The sequence below is a fragment of the Athalia rosae genome, chromosome 4 (genome assembly GCF_917208135.1).
Source record: "Athalia rosae chromosome 4, iyAthRosa1.1, whole genome shotgun sequence".
Classification (NCBI taxonomy): domain Eukaryota; kingdom Metazoa; phylum Arthropoda; class Insecta; order Hymenoptera; family Athaliidae; genus Athalia; species Athalia rosae.
Window position 1 is genome coordinate 2347937 of NC_064029.1, and position 16866 is coordinate 2364802.

General features: G+C 36.3%; 2 protein-coding genes across 5 annotated transcripts in view; one reads left to right on the forward strand and one right to left on the reverse strand.

The window, feature by feature from the left end:
• The window catches only part of LOC105690316 (probable beta-hexosaminidase fdl), a 34508-nt gene that overhangs the window by 9362 nt on the left and 8280 nt on the right, over nucleotides 1–16866 (reverse strand). For 3 of the 4 annotated variants that reach the window (XM_048654937.1, XM_048654936.1, XM_012408022.4), the window contains exons 2-3: nucleotides 6300–6369; nucleotides 5914–5944 (exon numbers count right to left, since the gene is read on the reverse strand). In XM_048654937.1, the coding sequence (XP_048510894.1) occupies nucleotides 5914–5944; nucleotides 6300–6369 (101 nt within the window). The remainder of the gene's footprint in view (nucleotides 1–5913; nucleotides 5945–6299; nucleotides 6370–16866) is intronic. The other variant, XM_048654938.1, reaches the window with a different exon arrangement.
• On the forward strand, nucleotides 2496–12275 carry LOC105690317. Its single transcript, XM_012408025.3, has 4 exons — nucleotides 2496–3693; nucleotides 8436–8948; nucleotides 10189–10345; nucleotides 11152–12275. The coding sequence occupies exons 2-4, from the start codon at nucleotides 8749–8751 to the stop codon at nucleotides 11530–11532; spliced, it is 738 nt and encodes a 245-aa protein (XP_012263448.2). The 5' UTR covers nucleotides 2496–3693; nucleotides 8436–8748; the 3' UTR covers nucleotides 11533–12275.

The following is a 16866-nucleotide window of genomic DNA, read 5'->3' on the forward strand; positions in this document are numbered from 1 at the left end:
GGTTGCAGCACCCCTGCACACTCAGCGAATAAAAAACAAACCGCGTTATAGAAACGGTGGGGAAAGGCCAAAAGTAATTTACAGGAATTCGAAATGAAATGAAAAAATCAAAGCAGGTCCTTCGCGGACTGCGCTTCTGTCGTACGATATAAACTCGTTAGATCGTACAGATTGAATAACGTAATCAGTCTCGCACGTGGCGAACAAAAAGTATCTGACAAATAGGTTTTTTCTAATTAAAAAAAAAATAAATAAATAAATAAATAAAACCAAAATCACGTCGCGTATTTCGCCCGAAATCATTACAGATACCGAGTACATAGGTAGGTGTATCCTGAAAATATAACGAGCGTTACCATCTGTCGTCATTAATGTAAATGGACTAGGCATGTACGTACGTCTGCTATATGCATAGTTCATTTATTTTATGGATTTTTACAGGTCCTACGATACTTTTCACGCAGCATATGTTCACGTGTGTGTATCAAGCGTGCCTAAATTTTTCTCTTTTTTTTTTCTCTTTTTCAAATGCGCGTATATACGTACATGCGAACGTGAGGAACCGTGTCCAGATTACATGGCGTGGCGTTTCTTTTATGTACACATATTTTTATCTAAATATCTACCTATTACGTACACAATTATACGTATATATATATATGTACATGACATACACGCGATGATGTTATACCTACGCGACGCCAAATTTAGAAAGCACATCGCCGATAGTTGAGGCAGGAAAAAAAACGTAAATTACGTTATCTAGATCATTAAAAAATAAAAGTAAAAAAAAAAAAAAGCACGGGTTGCACATCGAAGCGTAGTTGTAAAAAAAGATTAGAAAATAAATGACCGGAAAAATATAAAATTCATTTTTGAATATACACGCTAAATGACTGAAGAATTTTTTTTCTCTCTGATCGATTAGACGAATCGGGATCGACGAATCAAGTCAGATTCATTCGTCGCTACGGATAAACCTTATAATTTTTTTTTATTGCAATTTTTGAAATTATCGTCGTTATTTTTATTCTTTCGTTCACATGTACATCGGCATTGCGTACGTTAACTTTGAACGTATATTGCATAAGATCTGCAAGCACACATATATGTAAAACGACGTACATATTCTATTCTATTCAATTTTTTTTGTTCCCTCTCTATTACATGAAATTTTATTTTATTTCTCCTTCCTTTTTTTCATGTAGTCATGTCTAAAATGGCAAACTATTTCTAGTGAAATTTCACCGTGTATTACATACATATATGTACAGTACACCTATTTATACATATCTATGTACGTACATATATATTTGTGTATACATACATATATATATGTGACAAGTTATCGAGCGAGTCTCCATAGGTTTGTCCCTATGTATTACATACCATAACGTTCCGCAGGTTTACCCGCGACTATAGTACATACACACGTATACGTGCATATAAATGTGTAATGTAGATACATAGGTGTATATATATATATATCTACATCGGAGCAGAAGCAAACACATTATAGGTAACCTGATTCTATGCAACGTTCAATGGGAAGGTTAAATTAAATGGTATTCACCAATCGACGAAGTGCCTAGACAACGGGCCGTTGGAATTTCTCGTAGGTGACGGTAAACACAACCGACATCGGCAAATGGCGAACATCACCACGACACACGCCGCTGTCTTATGTCATTTTCACCTTCGAAACCGTCCGAATCGCGCGTCCGAAATCATTAGTTCGTCCGACGCTTAAATTTTACGCCCCCAAATCAAAGGAGAAACGAGAAGAACCGAGTAAAAAAAAATTAAGGCTGGAGGTAAAATAATCCTGCAACGTGCGTCGATATATGGGATATTTGGTGTACGTCGGGACGATACGGGCAGCTGTAATTGCCATTCGAAATTCGCTTTTATATAAGCGATAGAAGCGAAATGTTGGCAAACTATCAAACCGTATCCCACGATACGCCAGATACTGGTGGTATGTAATATCCACATATGTGCGTACATAATAGTGTAACACCGTGTGTACATAACGTAAAAAATACTGTAACGTAAATAATACATATGTGGATACGTCTTATCATTTAACGTTTTATATACGGTGCTTAAAGAACATGTCTATATACATATACGATGTAGCGCAAGTTTTTGGAGGGAAAAATAGTGAAGGGTGTGAGAAAATGTGGTCGGGGGTTCGCGTCCGTGTACCACGGGGGTAAAATGAAGACCGTGACGCAGGTAGGGGTGTCGGGTCGGGGGGTGTTAGAATATGGAGGGAATTTCGTGGCGGATTCTCTCCTCCGTTGGTTTTAGAAACTCCAGTCGCGACGCGTACGATATAAGGTATATACCTATACTCTGCATATAACACACCTATACACACACACGTATACGGTAAATAGAATATACATACGAAACGTACATAGGATGTGTACATAATGTGGTGGCGTAGGGTCGCCAAGCAACCGCGCGGCGCACGGCGCCCCCGCAACCTGCCTACGATCGCAGTAGACAGTCTCCGGCTGTGCGGTGCCGCGGTACGACCAGACACTGACCCTTACTACTTGCCGAGTTCCTCGCGATCAACGTGGGAAAACGTAAAAGTTCGAGGAGGAGGGAAAAAAGAAAAAAACACGGAAGGGAGGGAAACAAAAAATACGTTTCGAACAGATTTCAACCCCGCAATTAATGACGCGAGAAACGAATCGAGTAACGAAAAAGGAAATCGAGTAAAAGAAAAAAAACAAAAAAGTAGAAACAGCAACAACTTGCAACGTATCGCTTGTAGTCGTACGTGTAACGTACACGTGGATATATAAGGGAGATAATTTTTCAATTGCCGTTTTTCTTGCGCGATTTGGTTGTTCCCATATCGTTCGAAAGTTTCTCTTTTCCGTTTGCTTTTTGGTCGTTGAATGTTTTTTCATTCTCAATCCGAAAGTAAAGCTGCGACAGAGGATTGATTTTCGTAACGCGATACCATCATATCCGGTGTTTCGTAATATTAAGGCCGAAGGAAAAGAGGAGAGTGAAGGAAATAAAAATAAAGAGAATCGAAGGGTAGAGAGAAAGGAGAAAGAAAAAAATATATAATAAGAAGAGAAAAGTATCAATTTTCTCGCTCGAAATACGCACGCACGTATACAGTGTGTACGCGTACGTGTATACGGCGCGTGTATATGATACGGTACAAGAGGTATCGAATTAACGAAATTACCGGAGGGCCCTTTGGGGCAGAAAGAGAAAAAATAAAGTAAAGAACTAATGAAGAGTTATTTTTGACGTTATTGATCGATGGATCGATCGTATGATTGAAAAAACTGCAGGTGCTCCGACCCTGAAACCGCGATGAGATGATGCGTCAATCACACGAATCGGTGTGAAGTTGATGAAGAAAAAAAATTAATAGAAAAAAAAAAAATAACTACATCGCGCTAACGAGTATACGATTACGCAAAATTTATCCGCGTTTATGAAAATTGTTCGGAAGTGATTTCAAAGTATTCGCAAAGATTGGGAAAAATAAAGGAGGTTGATTTTATTGAAAGTTTCTTCTTTTTTCTTTTTGATATTTTCTCGTGATTCGTTTATAATATAGAAAAAGTATAACCACGATGAACTGTAAAACAAAAACTTGGATAACATCGTCGTCGTCATCGTCAGCCGACAGACTTATAGACAACTCACATGGGGGTAAGAAAATAACGGTTGAAAACCAAGAAAAAAACCCAAGTTTCATTACAGTAACATTTCTGTCAATTTCGCATATCATGCGAGTCCATAGTTTTATTTTTTCTCACACTTGTGATTCCTTCAATTTGGTTCCTAATTTTTGCTTCGGCTTTTATCTTATCTCTATTTTTCAAGGGTTTTTTTCTCTTTCGAGACTCGCTCTAAAGTGCACGGGGTCGCGGAATTTACTTTGGCGAATTCTTTTACTCGCAAATTCCACTTTTTTTTTTTCTTTTGGTTTCTCATTTTTCGATGTTTCTTTCTTTGATTTTTTTCGTTTCAGCATATTAATACTCTAATTATGCAGTTCACTTTATTAATTAATGTATTTTTGAGAATGAAAGAAATGAAAGGAAGAAGGAACAAAACGCAAAAAAGCAAAAAAAAAAAAACTCCCCCCTCTTCCTCGTCTCATTAGGATCGTTAGGCAGGATTATGCGATTTATTTTATAATCCTTCCATGTACGGAAACTCGATTTTCCTTCAATTAAATTATTATATAAGTATATATAATACGCTTCACGTTATTATCGTGTACCATATACACGTCGAGATATTGTTTGTACCTACATTACATACACAATGGTACATGATCAGTGTCATCTCAACGATTTTGCATCGATTTTGTATTCCATTTCTTCTAAATATTTTTCCAGTTTCAATCGATTTTCTTTCATTTTTCACGAAGAACGACGAACCGCACCACGTACTCGGATATCGCTTGTTGACCGTAGTTTGTTCGATTTTTAATTCGATTAATAATACGGGAGGGGAAAAAGTCACCGTAGAACCGGGGTGTAGGGTGTACCGGTAGCTGCGTACGTACCGATAAAATATTAACCGAGGTCGACCCGAAGGTCACGCAAGTTCGATACGATCAACCCAATTTACTTATAACCCGCGCCGCGATTTCACCCATGTGAAAAGTGGCTGCATTAGAATTCCATCTTTCCACATCCGAAGGTGAGAGAAAGAAGAATAGAAATGTTATTCGATTCCAAGACGACAACGGCGATAAATCGCGCGATAATTTTTTGTCTAAGGTCGAACGAAATTTCGCGCTATAAATTCATCGCCGGAAATAAGTTAGAGTCGGGTCGGGTTAGTTCAAGCTGCAGTTTATAGTCCGTTTAATTGTAAGTTAGTTCTCTTACAGGCGCGCATAGATATATAATAATATGTACGTCGAATCTCTCGGAGCTAAACTTAGTCAGTTTGAAATTTTGAAGTTCAAAACTACATTTTACATCCTACGTAACTATACGTAGATACGTATATAGGTGTGTATACGTATAATTAATAATAGGGATTGGCTTGTATATGACTTATTTGAAATTCAAACTTCTCCTAAAATACATACCTATGCAGGTATATACCTGAGGAGATACCGGTAATCTCGATTCGTCATTTTTAGGTGAGATTATAATCACCGAGAATTTCTTAAAATCTTAAAAAAATCTCTATCGATTCTCGTCATTTCTGTCCTAATGTATGCCGTATTCTACGGTTATAGTATAATATATTTCGGTTTAGTGGTTGAAATTCAAACTGTCACGTGGTGGACGAATACCGAAGGGATATCATCCCCTGATTAAACTATAATTTAAACCGTGACGTTTCGCCAACCGAATGTCTAACTGCTGCTGCTGCTTTTGACGCAGATATACGTTATGACGTACATATAATACATACATATATATATCATATACTATATACACATACCCTATATACATATATCAAGCGGTAAATGCATGTGGAATACACGTATTAATACACGGCATATGTACGTATGTTGTGAATGTAAAATTCGGTTGCTTCCATAGAAAAAAAAACTGAAAAAATAAGCCATGAAAATGATCGTTATTAGGTTATTTCATGATATCCATCGTCGAATAAAAGCGCAACGGAAGATACATTACGAACGTTTGATTGAAACAAATATTACCATGGAGAATTAGCCAGGAGAAAAGCGAAAGAAAAACGAGAAATAATTAAGACAAGGAAAACCATCACCAAAAAATAGAGGGGAAAGCAGGGTTGTGATTATGTTGCGTATTACTGTACACTGCAAATGGTGCGACAAGAAAAAAGGAAACCAACTAAAAAACTAAAAAAAAAAAAAAAAAAAAAAAAACAATTCTTTTTAGTTCATTTTTTGGTTGGTTTTACAATTTAACTTACAACTTTAATTTGCGCGGCATGCCTGACCGATCTGAAAATACAATTGTTTTCTTTCAATATTGTTAGGTATACCTGCAGTTCTCGTTTAGATGATGATTAACTGTAGGGGTGGAAGGTAGAAATTGGGGGTATGGGAGTGAATAAGTGGCGGAAAAACTGAATAGGGAAAAAATTCATTATGACGTTTTTCGTTTAACGTGCGTAACGAACTGAAAAAACCCCAACAAGCGATCCTATGAATATTGGATACAAAATGTGATGCGATAAAAATCTAGAAAATAGGAGAAATAGAAGATATTGAAATAGATGAAAAATTATAGATCGAGTCCCCGTACGTGTATAGTATGTGCGTAGAGGGAATATGTCGTAATTTTCAAATAACTCACTTGTCAATTGTGCGAGATGGTGAAAAATATCCCTCCTCGAAATACCTTCCGTTCGTAGACAACGATCGTTCTGAAATTAATATATATTTTTTCAATTAATAATCGTTACAAATTGAACGCGCTTATAACGTATACGTAAATCACATTACATTACAAATACGATATGTGTCATCGATGCGGAATTGAATTTTCGTAAGCGACACCGACTGAATAATTAAAAAAGAAAAAAAGCTAAAAAGGAAGAGGAACGGAAAAAAAAAAAAAAAATGGGGATGAATAAATAAACGAATGAATGAATAAATAAATGAAATCAGAGCTTTTTTACACGTAGCGTGTTGCTTGGGTAACGGTGAAAATATGTACCTATATACCATACATATGTAACGAGTATACGTGTATAATATGTATACATACATATACCTATACCGTATAATACATATGTACGCGTTCAGCGTCTTGAATATTTCACGAAGATGAGAAATGTCCCTGACAAAGTGACTGCGACATTGATATCCACTATACTGTAGAAAAAGCTCCGTATATATATACGAGTGAAGGAAAAATATTCCAACTAGATATCTAGATCGTGATACTTGAGGTAGAAATAACAATAATAACAGCAACAACGACGATTCTACAATAGAAAAAACTACAAAATAGAAAAAGAAAAAAAAAAATAGAAAAAGGAACCAAAAAAATATAGAAAATGATACGGCTAACGATAAAAAGTCGAAATGAAGTCGGATTTGGATAGAAAAAAAAATTATTCCTAGAGGAGCCGATCTTTTCCTTCCTCCCTCACACCTCTCCAACATTTTTTCTCCTTTCGTTCGACGCGTACGCCAGAGCTTTCGTACATTTACGTCATTTTTGTACTTTTAATTTTGAGCTTTTCTTTTCTTCCAAATCCACGTAAAACTCTTATCTCGAATATAAAAGCGATAAAAATCAGAAATTTCACGTACGCGCGGGATACGTGAACGATATCGAATGAGAATAAAAAAAGGAGCATTTTCTTTCTTTATCTATTTTTTCTATTTTTCTCATTTACGTGTTCTCTATTTTTGCAATAGCAATCGTACACGATCGTATACTGTACGCGACATACTTCTGCGCTGCGGATATAGGGTTTTATTATTGCTGTTGTTGTTATTAATCTGAGCCAGGGATTGGATGTAATAGAAAATGCTACCTATACTTCCTTTCGAATATGCAACTGATATAACGTCTATAGGTATGAGGAGAAAAATAGAAAGTATATCCATCTACACACAGATATACGCGTGTAGGTAATTTACACAGAGTATCCCCATAGATTGTTAATAATCTCGTAGAGTATGGGGTGTGTACGGGGAAAAATTTATAATCTAGGGCGTGTTAGAAGAAAAAGATAAGTGAAAAAAAGCTGGGCGAGGGCTGCTCGTTTTTCAGATGAAAAACTTAACTCGACACCGTTCAAGGTGTTGAGAACACCAATTTCTCAACACCTGCAGAAGCAAACTGTTGCGGGATATACGTGAGAGAGAGGGGGGGGGTTTGGGGGTGTAGGAGGTAATTGCTTTCCCCTCGTCTCGAAAAGGAATTAAGAAAAAAGAAGATGAAAATAAATAATAAATGAAAAATCTAAGTAGTAAAAATGACGGGGGAAAGAGAAGAAATAAGGAAAAAAAAAAAGGAGAAGAGAAAAAGAAGATGAAAGGAGATAGGGAAAGTGAACATGAAAAACGAGCGCGATTTCGATGAGATAAAAGAAAAACTTACATCGAATGTAAACGAGTAGAACGAAAAAGGATTGAGAATTTGAAAGAGAGGAAAGAGAAAAGGAATGAGAAAATACCAAAAATAATCTCACGCACCTTATCCCCCAAAAGGCTGTACGAATAATTGTTCATTGTTCTTTAAAATCAGAAAAACGAGATAAGACTTTTTCCGAAGGAAAGACAAAAAGGAGCAAATAAAATACGATCCTTTTCAAAAAAACGACATGGATCAGATATTATCGTTGCTAAAATTATGATTATTTTTCGTTTCGGAGATCTCTTCGAATGGAGGGAGAATTTTAATTAAAATATGACGAGAGAAGGGGAGATAATGTTAGAGAGAATAAAAACTGAAAATTTTCAATTTTGATTCCAGGTAACGACGAAGCTGCAGGGCGTACGGTTATCGGATATGCGGGGGCGAGGGGATAAGTGATCCGAATCGGTTTGTTTTTTTCTTCCCTCCATTTTTTTTTTGGAGAGAAAAAGAAGAAGATAAGATGAAACCCTTGTCCACATCGTACACGAATATTGTCGGGATTACGATCGTTCGCGTGTCGCGTGATACACGCGTGTCCTGTGCGTAGAGTGAAAAATTGAAAGGGGGGGGGGTGAAATAAAATCCTCAGTAATAAAAGGGACGTAAAAGAGAGAAAGTTAGCGCGGTTTTTCCGTAAAAAGTAACAGTAATGTCGATGAAGAGGTTAGCGGTTCTGGCTGCGGTACAAACGGCTCAGTACGCTCATAACGGTACGGTAACCTCCTCATCGTCCGGTGGTGGTACCTACGTCATCCAAGGTTACAACATGTCCACAACCGGAGGGGGTGGAGGAAGAACCGGTCGTTACGAGACGGACCTCCATGGCAACGTCAACATTTTACTCGGAGGGTGAGAATATTATTATACGTACCATTCCGCCTATACCTATATACATACAACTGCACACCTTCTACCGAGACGCAATTTAGTCGTCATTGACAAATCGTTTACATCCAGCCAATATTAACAATCTACCCTTATATCCGTCGCGCTTATGTAACTCCACGAGTACATGTATACCTCTATCTCGTTGTACCTATATAACCGTGCGATCGACGGAGATAAACGGAGGTAAAAAAAACTATGGGAAAAATAAAATAACCCACAATCTCACCCTTGTGTTACGTCTGTTGCGGAAAGTTGGACATTTTTTTTTTTTTTTTTCGTTCATTTTCGTTCAAACGAAATAATTATTGCGCCGTACATGTGTACGTGGAATGTAGATGATAAAACGCTGGGTATTGTACGGGCGATACGAGATAGTGAAAAAAAGTCAAAAATCAAAAAAAGCAAAAAGAGAAGAGGAAAAAAACTGATACGATAGCAGGATGAAGTTTCGTCACACGGCTACGTCCGACCTTAACCTTTTGCCAACTGGTATATACAGACCTACATCTATGTATACATATGTATATGTATACGTGTATATAGTGTATCTTTTGCATAAAGGACCTCCATAGCCTTTATTCGGTGGGTTTGCAGGTGATGTATTAGTATAGCTGTGAACTTAGCCGCGGTTATACTCGTCGTTCGCGTTTTTCACGTTTCTTTTTCCCGCCCTTATTTCTTTTTTCGTTTGCTCCCAGCGAAAGATAAAGAGAGTTGAAAAGCATCTGCGGTGCACAGAGCCGTTATTTTTTTTTTATCTGTTTTTTTTTTGTTTTTTTTTTATATTTTAGTCCCTTTTTATTTCTCTTCTTTTACCTCGTGGCAGCCGCTCGTTTGTATATCTCATATCGCGTACGTATGTACGTACGTACATACCTACATAGGTGTGCTACATATGTACCATATCTATACATCATATCGAGATGAAAAAGCTACTTCGAAACGGGCGACTCACCTGCACGGGACGGGGGCGTGCGCGAGCTTTTTTGACATTTAAGAATTTCGCGATATATCCTCGTCCTTATATACCACATACGTATCGTAGGTATGTATACCGACTATGTACACACAGAATACGTTGCTCGGGCTGTATACCACCCCCTCAACGTAAAACTGCACTCGATAAGTGACATTCAAAAGTTCACGTATCGAAATTTATGTGAAAAAAGAAACTTGGAAATTTTTTTTTTTTATTTTACAGAGCGATGCTGAGCGGCGTTGTTATAGTGGTGGTTTTAGTTTGCTACTGCTGTCACAGAAACATAAGGAAACATCAACCCCAAGAATATTCTCAATATTGGCGCGCCGAGCCCGATGTCCATAGTTTAGAAGTATTCACAATGGATTCCCACGCTATGGTGAGTTGAACAATAAAGTGGAAAAGGAAAAAAATCAAAGTTATCGTCACCATTATCCAAAAGACAGTATCGAATAAATCGAGTATACCGTACATATCATACGAGAGGAAAGACGAAAAATCAGAGATGAGAAAAAAATCGCTGGAAAAAGAAGATTCGAAAAATTCTCAAAGAAGAAAATCAATGAAAAAATTCGCCAGGCCATCTGTCGCCCCATTTTTCCTTTCTTATAATGTACATCATACATATACATAATATACATACATATACATGTACCGCTGTAGATGCTGCTGCTGCCGCCGCTGCACATGATAAATATTATTCCCGCAGAGCATATATGTAAAGATATACCAAAAACGTGCGCTGAATTTATAATATTTTTTTACACCACTATGAATAATAATAACAACAACATGCGCTGCATTATTAATGTAGGTGCAGCGGTGTGCAATGATGTATGCGAGAAACATCAATTTTTGTTACATTTTAAATTTTTTTTGTGCATAAAAATAATAGGAAAAGAAAGACCATTATTTTAGGGAGGAATTTTGGAAGATTTTATAGCCGAGGGTAGGTGCACGGCGTGATGAAATACCCTGCATTCATATACAACAATTGACGTCTATATAAACGTTGATCCGATTGAATTGAAATTTCGCTTGAGCTTTTCCGCCCATCATACCCCATCCCCGTTTCCCGTTCCCCATCCGCCTCGGCTAAAGCTCCGAACTCTGCGGAGCATCGATAATTGAATAATAACAATAACAACAACGATATAAACGAAGGTTGTTTTCGATTTTCCACAGTGTTACGAGCGCGCCGGTGTCACGATACAAGATGACGTAATATTGGCCCCAGCATCAGCGGTGATACCCCGTCCCGTGACACCTGGACCACCGCCGGCTTACGAAAGTTTAATTTTTAATCCCGAAAGTTTACCATCACCCAGTGAAAAGAAGGAAACTACGCCGACTACACCCGTGTTAAGCAACGCTGTGCCTGCACCTCCACATCCTCCGAGTCAGCTCCTTTCGCCGATGGTATTAAACTCTCCAGAAGTCACAATGGCCGCTGCCCGCGCCCCTGTTGCCGCCGAACTTTCCAAAGAAGAGGAATCGCGTCGCGACGACGAAGGACTTCCTTCGTACGAGGCTGCCTTAAAATTGGAGGCTAACGGATACGTGTGAATACACCCGATTAATTACAAGCCTACAAGAGAATAGGGGTGGGTGTATGAATCGATACGAAAACAATAAATGGCGCATTCCAATGATGATCGTAAAACAAGGTAGAATAACGTAAGTTATGTATACGTACGTCGCGTTATTAGGTGTGATGAACGTCGATGCTTTTTTCATGAAATTTTTCATGCTTTCGATCGTGTATAATTGTTTAAAATGTGTATTTAGGTATTACGTATTTTCATTCACACGTATACCCGCGTAGGTAAATGGTGAATAAATTAACGCGGCCTATTACTATGTGTACATGTAGTATATGAATAGTATTATAATTGCCTACATATGTATACATATTAGGTGCGATGCAGAAATGATGCGAGAAAAGAATTATATACATGCGTTATAGGTATATATGTATAGAGAATTATTAAATCGTGTTACGAAAAAGATTAAAATAACAAAAGTAAAATACAGGAGAATTTATATAGACTTGATTAATAAGGTGTGTCTACTGAGTAAAAAAATTAAATGAACAAATGAATAATAATGCAGAAGAAAATGGCGACAAATATTTTAACGAATTGTCGCTCAAGCGTTAGCGAGATTTGGACAAGATTTTTGTTATAAATGTATTATGCTATAAACTGCAGCATTTACATAAGTGCAGTATGTAACGCCTGATGACTCTAGTATTCATTTAACGCGTATAATTTTCAAATGAAGCGAAATATTATAGTTTTTATTCTGAAGAATGTTATGTGTAGTCTATGTAAATTTGATAACATTTCTTCTTGCTCTTTTCTTTCTCAGTCTGGTCATTACCGTTTTCAAAATTCTGAGAGAAAGAAAGAAAACAAAAAATCGATGCACATACAGCGTTGTGTATTTGAAATGGTGCTTATCATTGTTAATGTATTGTTATAATTTTTTTTTGACATTTTTTAATTTTTTTTCTCTACGAGAACGCTAATTTATAACATAATTGTTAACTGACAGGGTGAGCTGGATTAGGAGAAACAGAGAAAAGCAAGTAAATATAATTTCTTTTAAATCTCAAGGATTTAGATGAGCTTGTTGTAATTATAAAACGTAAATCATATACGCGTACGTTTCAAGAGAAACGAATATGAAGGGAAAAAAAATTTAACGAAATCTGAATTCAAATATAACGAATAATAAAAAATTATAAAAATAAAAAGTACATGTAGGATATACACATATAGATACTGTATCGATAGCGATTATGATTATTTATATTTTGTATACGCTTTCAGCTCATATACCTGTATACTTTCTGTACATAGAAGCTAAATAAATAAATGAATAAATAAATTAAAAATAAATAAATAAATCAATGTACGAATAAATAAATATGTAATAATAACGATATTGAGAAGGTATAATTCTTGAACAATTTATTGACGTCCATCTTGACGTATTTTCATTTTGAACGTCTCACGTAAAATTGTGGTGATCGATAAATAAGGGGAGCGAAGACACAATCTCGCTTCATGAGATATAACCGTGGTAATTCCTTATAATTATCCACCCCGCCTTCTTCTTTCTCGCCCTGTTTTATTTTAACCTAATTGAAATTTTCTCGGAGTAGAAAACACGTGAATAAAAATAAAAGAAAAATAAAAGGTGAAGAAGAAAACACACAAACTAAGATGGCACTAACCGGTAATTGCATGAAATTAATCGAATTAATTGTAGAATCCAATTTGAAAGTTTCGAAAATAACATGCAATCTCTCGAGGCAGATTGTGGGTATGGTATAGACATTACGAAAGCTTGTTCGTTGTAATTCAAATATTTTCATACTCGTATAAAATAACCAACCCCCCCTTTGTATTTCGATGAGATTAATATTTACCAACGCGTTAAATATTGATGAATAGCTAATAAGAAAATATATTCATCAAAGGTTATCGATTTTCGAGCGAATGTATTTGTTATTTAAAATGGTAAATGCATAAATTAGAATTTCTCGCCCTTCGGGCATGAGAACATCATCGAATTTTCAAAGGGTACTTAAATCGAGGAATTATTTTTTCACTCCAATAAAAACGTATTGCAAACGTATAATCGGTGCATTTAAATTTGTTTTTTTTTTTTGTTTACTTTTACGATAATTTTACGTACGGAATTCTATTTTACCGAACGTCGTTCATCAACCGATAAGATAGTTCGCGGATAAAAAGGATTTTGCAACTGCAAAGGCACGTCGATAAAATAGAGAGCAGCTTGACGATTTGAGAAAAAAAAAAAATACAATAAAATAAGTTATTATTCATCGGGGCTAATTTTTTTTTCTTCTTTCATTTATCGGACAAACAAATCACTCCACGTGTCTAGTTGTGAAATTATTTATCCTACGTATTAGATGCGATCGATCGTTCCACATTGATTATAAAAAAGGAAAATAAAAACCTTTCGATGCGATTTTTCTCTCTGACTGTGAAAACAAATGTTGAACTAACAACAACAAGTTCTACAGACAAAAGTTAGGAATTAATTTTTTTCTTTTCTCAGTTATTTTCATCTCTCTTTTTGCAATTTAAAAACTAAATGAAAAGAACAATGTGTGACTAACGTCTGGAGAATTGGTACAACACATACATCCGAGAGTACGTACGCTCGAACATATCAGAAAATAAGTTCACAGTGGCGAATGTGGCAACGTTAAAATAGGTAGTATACGTATAATACAATAATAATTATTATAAACGATGTTTCATTCAATTTTTTTTTAACTCTTTTTTCTCAGGCTGATCCTACACTCATTATACCGTAACGCTTCCTCTTTAGAATTACACCGGACCCCGTGCGATTAGTTGACATATATATTTTTCAATTCTAAAACCTGATTTTAATGAGCTCCGTTTTTTACAGATTTAACGAACAAGAAACGAGAAAAAAGGAAAAACTGTAACACCGTAGATCCCGTTATTATTATATCGGAATTTGAATTCCAACTGTGAAAATTTGAATAAAACTTACTAAAATAATACACAATCAATTTGAACCGAATATCGTTTGAAATCCCCCAGCTTATATAAATTAATTATAAATAGGTGTAGATAAATAACGTACACGTACATTACAGATTGACGTGAGAATTAATCAATTTCGGTAATCATATTCAAGGTCAATAAAATATCTACCCTTCGCTGTCTGACCGCACGTGAAAATTGGAAGATTGAAAAGTTGAAGGGAAAAATGAAAGCGAAATAAAAATAAAAAAAAAAAAAAAAAAACTGTAAGCGATATCGCTCGAGAATATAAATTCAATCGCGTACCGGTTATGTAAAAATTGGTTACACACTGTACCCCAGGTTATACGTATTAATAGATAAATGCAGGGTAAAAAATTATATCCCACACCACCTGAACGCGTTGCACGTATATTACATGGGTACGGTACATGCGATAATTGGTGGTAATTAGATGCAATTACAACGTCCCACGAGTCACGTTACGATGAGAGTTATACCTATGTATATTATACCCAACTGAGAAACTGAAACATCAGCTGCGTTAGGATATTTCACGCAACCCTATTTTTTAAACTCATATGTACTATGCCTACATAGAGACGTCAATCTATGTACATACATACCCACGTTACGTACCTCGAGTACGCGTACATAGACGTGCAGAATTGAGAATAATGTGATCGAGCGTTGTACCTACTTATAGGTGTGCAATTGTGCATGCATAATAACGTGACGTACGGAGAGCGGGTAGGTAGTTGATAAAATTCAATGATGTTTCAATTGCCGTAATTGCCAAAAATTACCATAAATTACCTACGAACTAATATCGTCGCGGATAAAAGAATAATACAAATAGACAAACAAACCATCCTGATTCGATTAGACGGCTTCTTTTTCCATTTATGTACGTACGTACCTCCTTTTCTTCATTCGTTAAATCTTTCATATATATGTAAAAAGATTCTATTCACATGGGCGCGTGGGTACACGTGTATAAATATAAACGTACGTATGGGTGTAAAACGTATCAGCTGGCAATGTGAGTAAAACGAAATTAACAGCTGTGCGGAGCAGCAGCAGCAGCAGCAGCAACGGCAGCTATTCGCGTCCGTTTCCTGAGCGTATACTACGTAGTGAAAAAAGGATATGATGAAGTAAAGCGATCAAAAAAAAAAAAAAATAAGGAAAATCAAAAGGACAAGAAAAAACCCACGTGCGCACCGAAGATCTACCATACATACTACGTACCTACATCTCTGTGTGCTGTATCCGCAGAAATTTTATGTACATGTAAATAGCGTGTAAATATTATGTACTCGGTTGTTCGCATTTAATGGCCCGATTATCGCTCGCAATTAAATAGATATGAAACATAATCTCCGTACGTACTAATCGCTGAATTTACATATAGAATTAGATAATCGCGTTATTATACTTCCTTCGGATTTCGATCGAACGATTGCTTTGGTTTTTTTTTTTTTTTTTTTTTTTTATTACCTACATAATTCGTACGCAGCGATCGAATTTTGAGAAAAAAAAAAAAAAAAAAAAGTTGTACAATCGTACGCCCGTTTATAAAAGCGCAGTGAATTTGTTAAATTGAAAATTAACTTTTAAACGCGTGTGAAAACGCACTTCAAGTATGTATTATGTATTATATTAATTAATTAAATACCACGCTGCATAATTAGTGCGTGAGAATATCGCGTTATTTACCAGAATGTACCGTGTACATGCGCTTCGTTATCGTTGTTCTGAATTAAATTTTCGTTCCACATTACTCCATCGCTTCGTGATAATTTCTCTGATTATAATACATCTCGGTAAAGACGAAAGAAGAAACTGTATAGGAAATCGGGAAAAAACTAATGAGAATCTAGGAAAAAGTTGTACCGAATCTGACACACCGAGTCCATTGGTATCGGAGAACAGAGAAAAAAAAAAAAAAAAAGAAATAATGCGGATGAACGAATGTAGAAAAAGTCAAGGACTCGTCGGTGGAGATGACCGAGAAAATAGGAGATGAGATAAATCAGATTTAAAGCAGATGAAAGATATGAATTACGAGTGTGAATATTGTAGACCTTATAAAAATGAAGCCACCTTTACCCGCGCGACGTATATAAAATACATCGAGAATTGATACGGTAGCGTATATTGTAGCGTATTTTATAATTATCAGTTCATCGAACACTATAAATATAATATAAAGCGTCGCGGGATGCAGAAATATGCATGCAGGAGCAACCGTAGTCTCCCGGTGCAGCTGCTATTCGCCGTCGTTTAAAGTGTCATGATTTTAAACGAGAACGATCGCGTCGCGTACGAGAGTAGCGAGCGG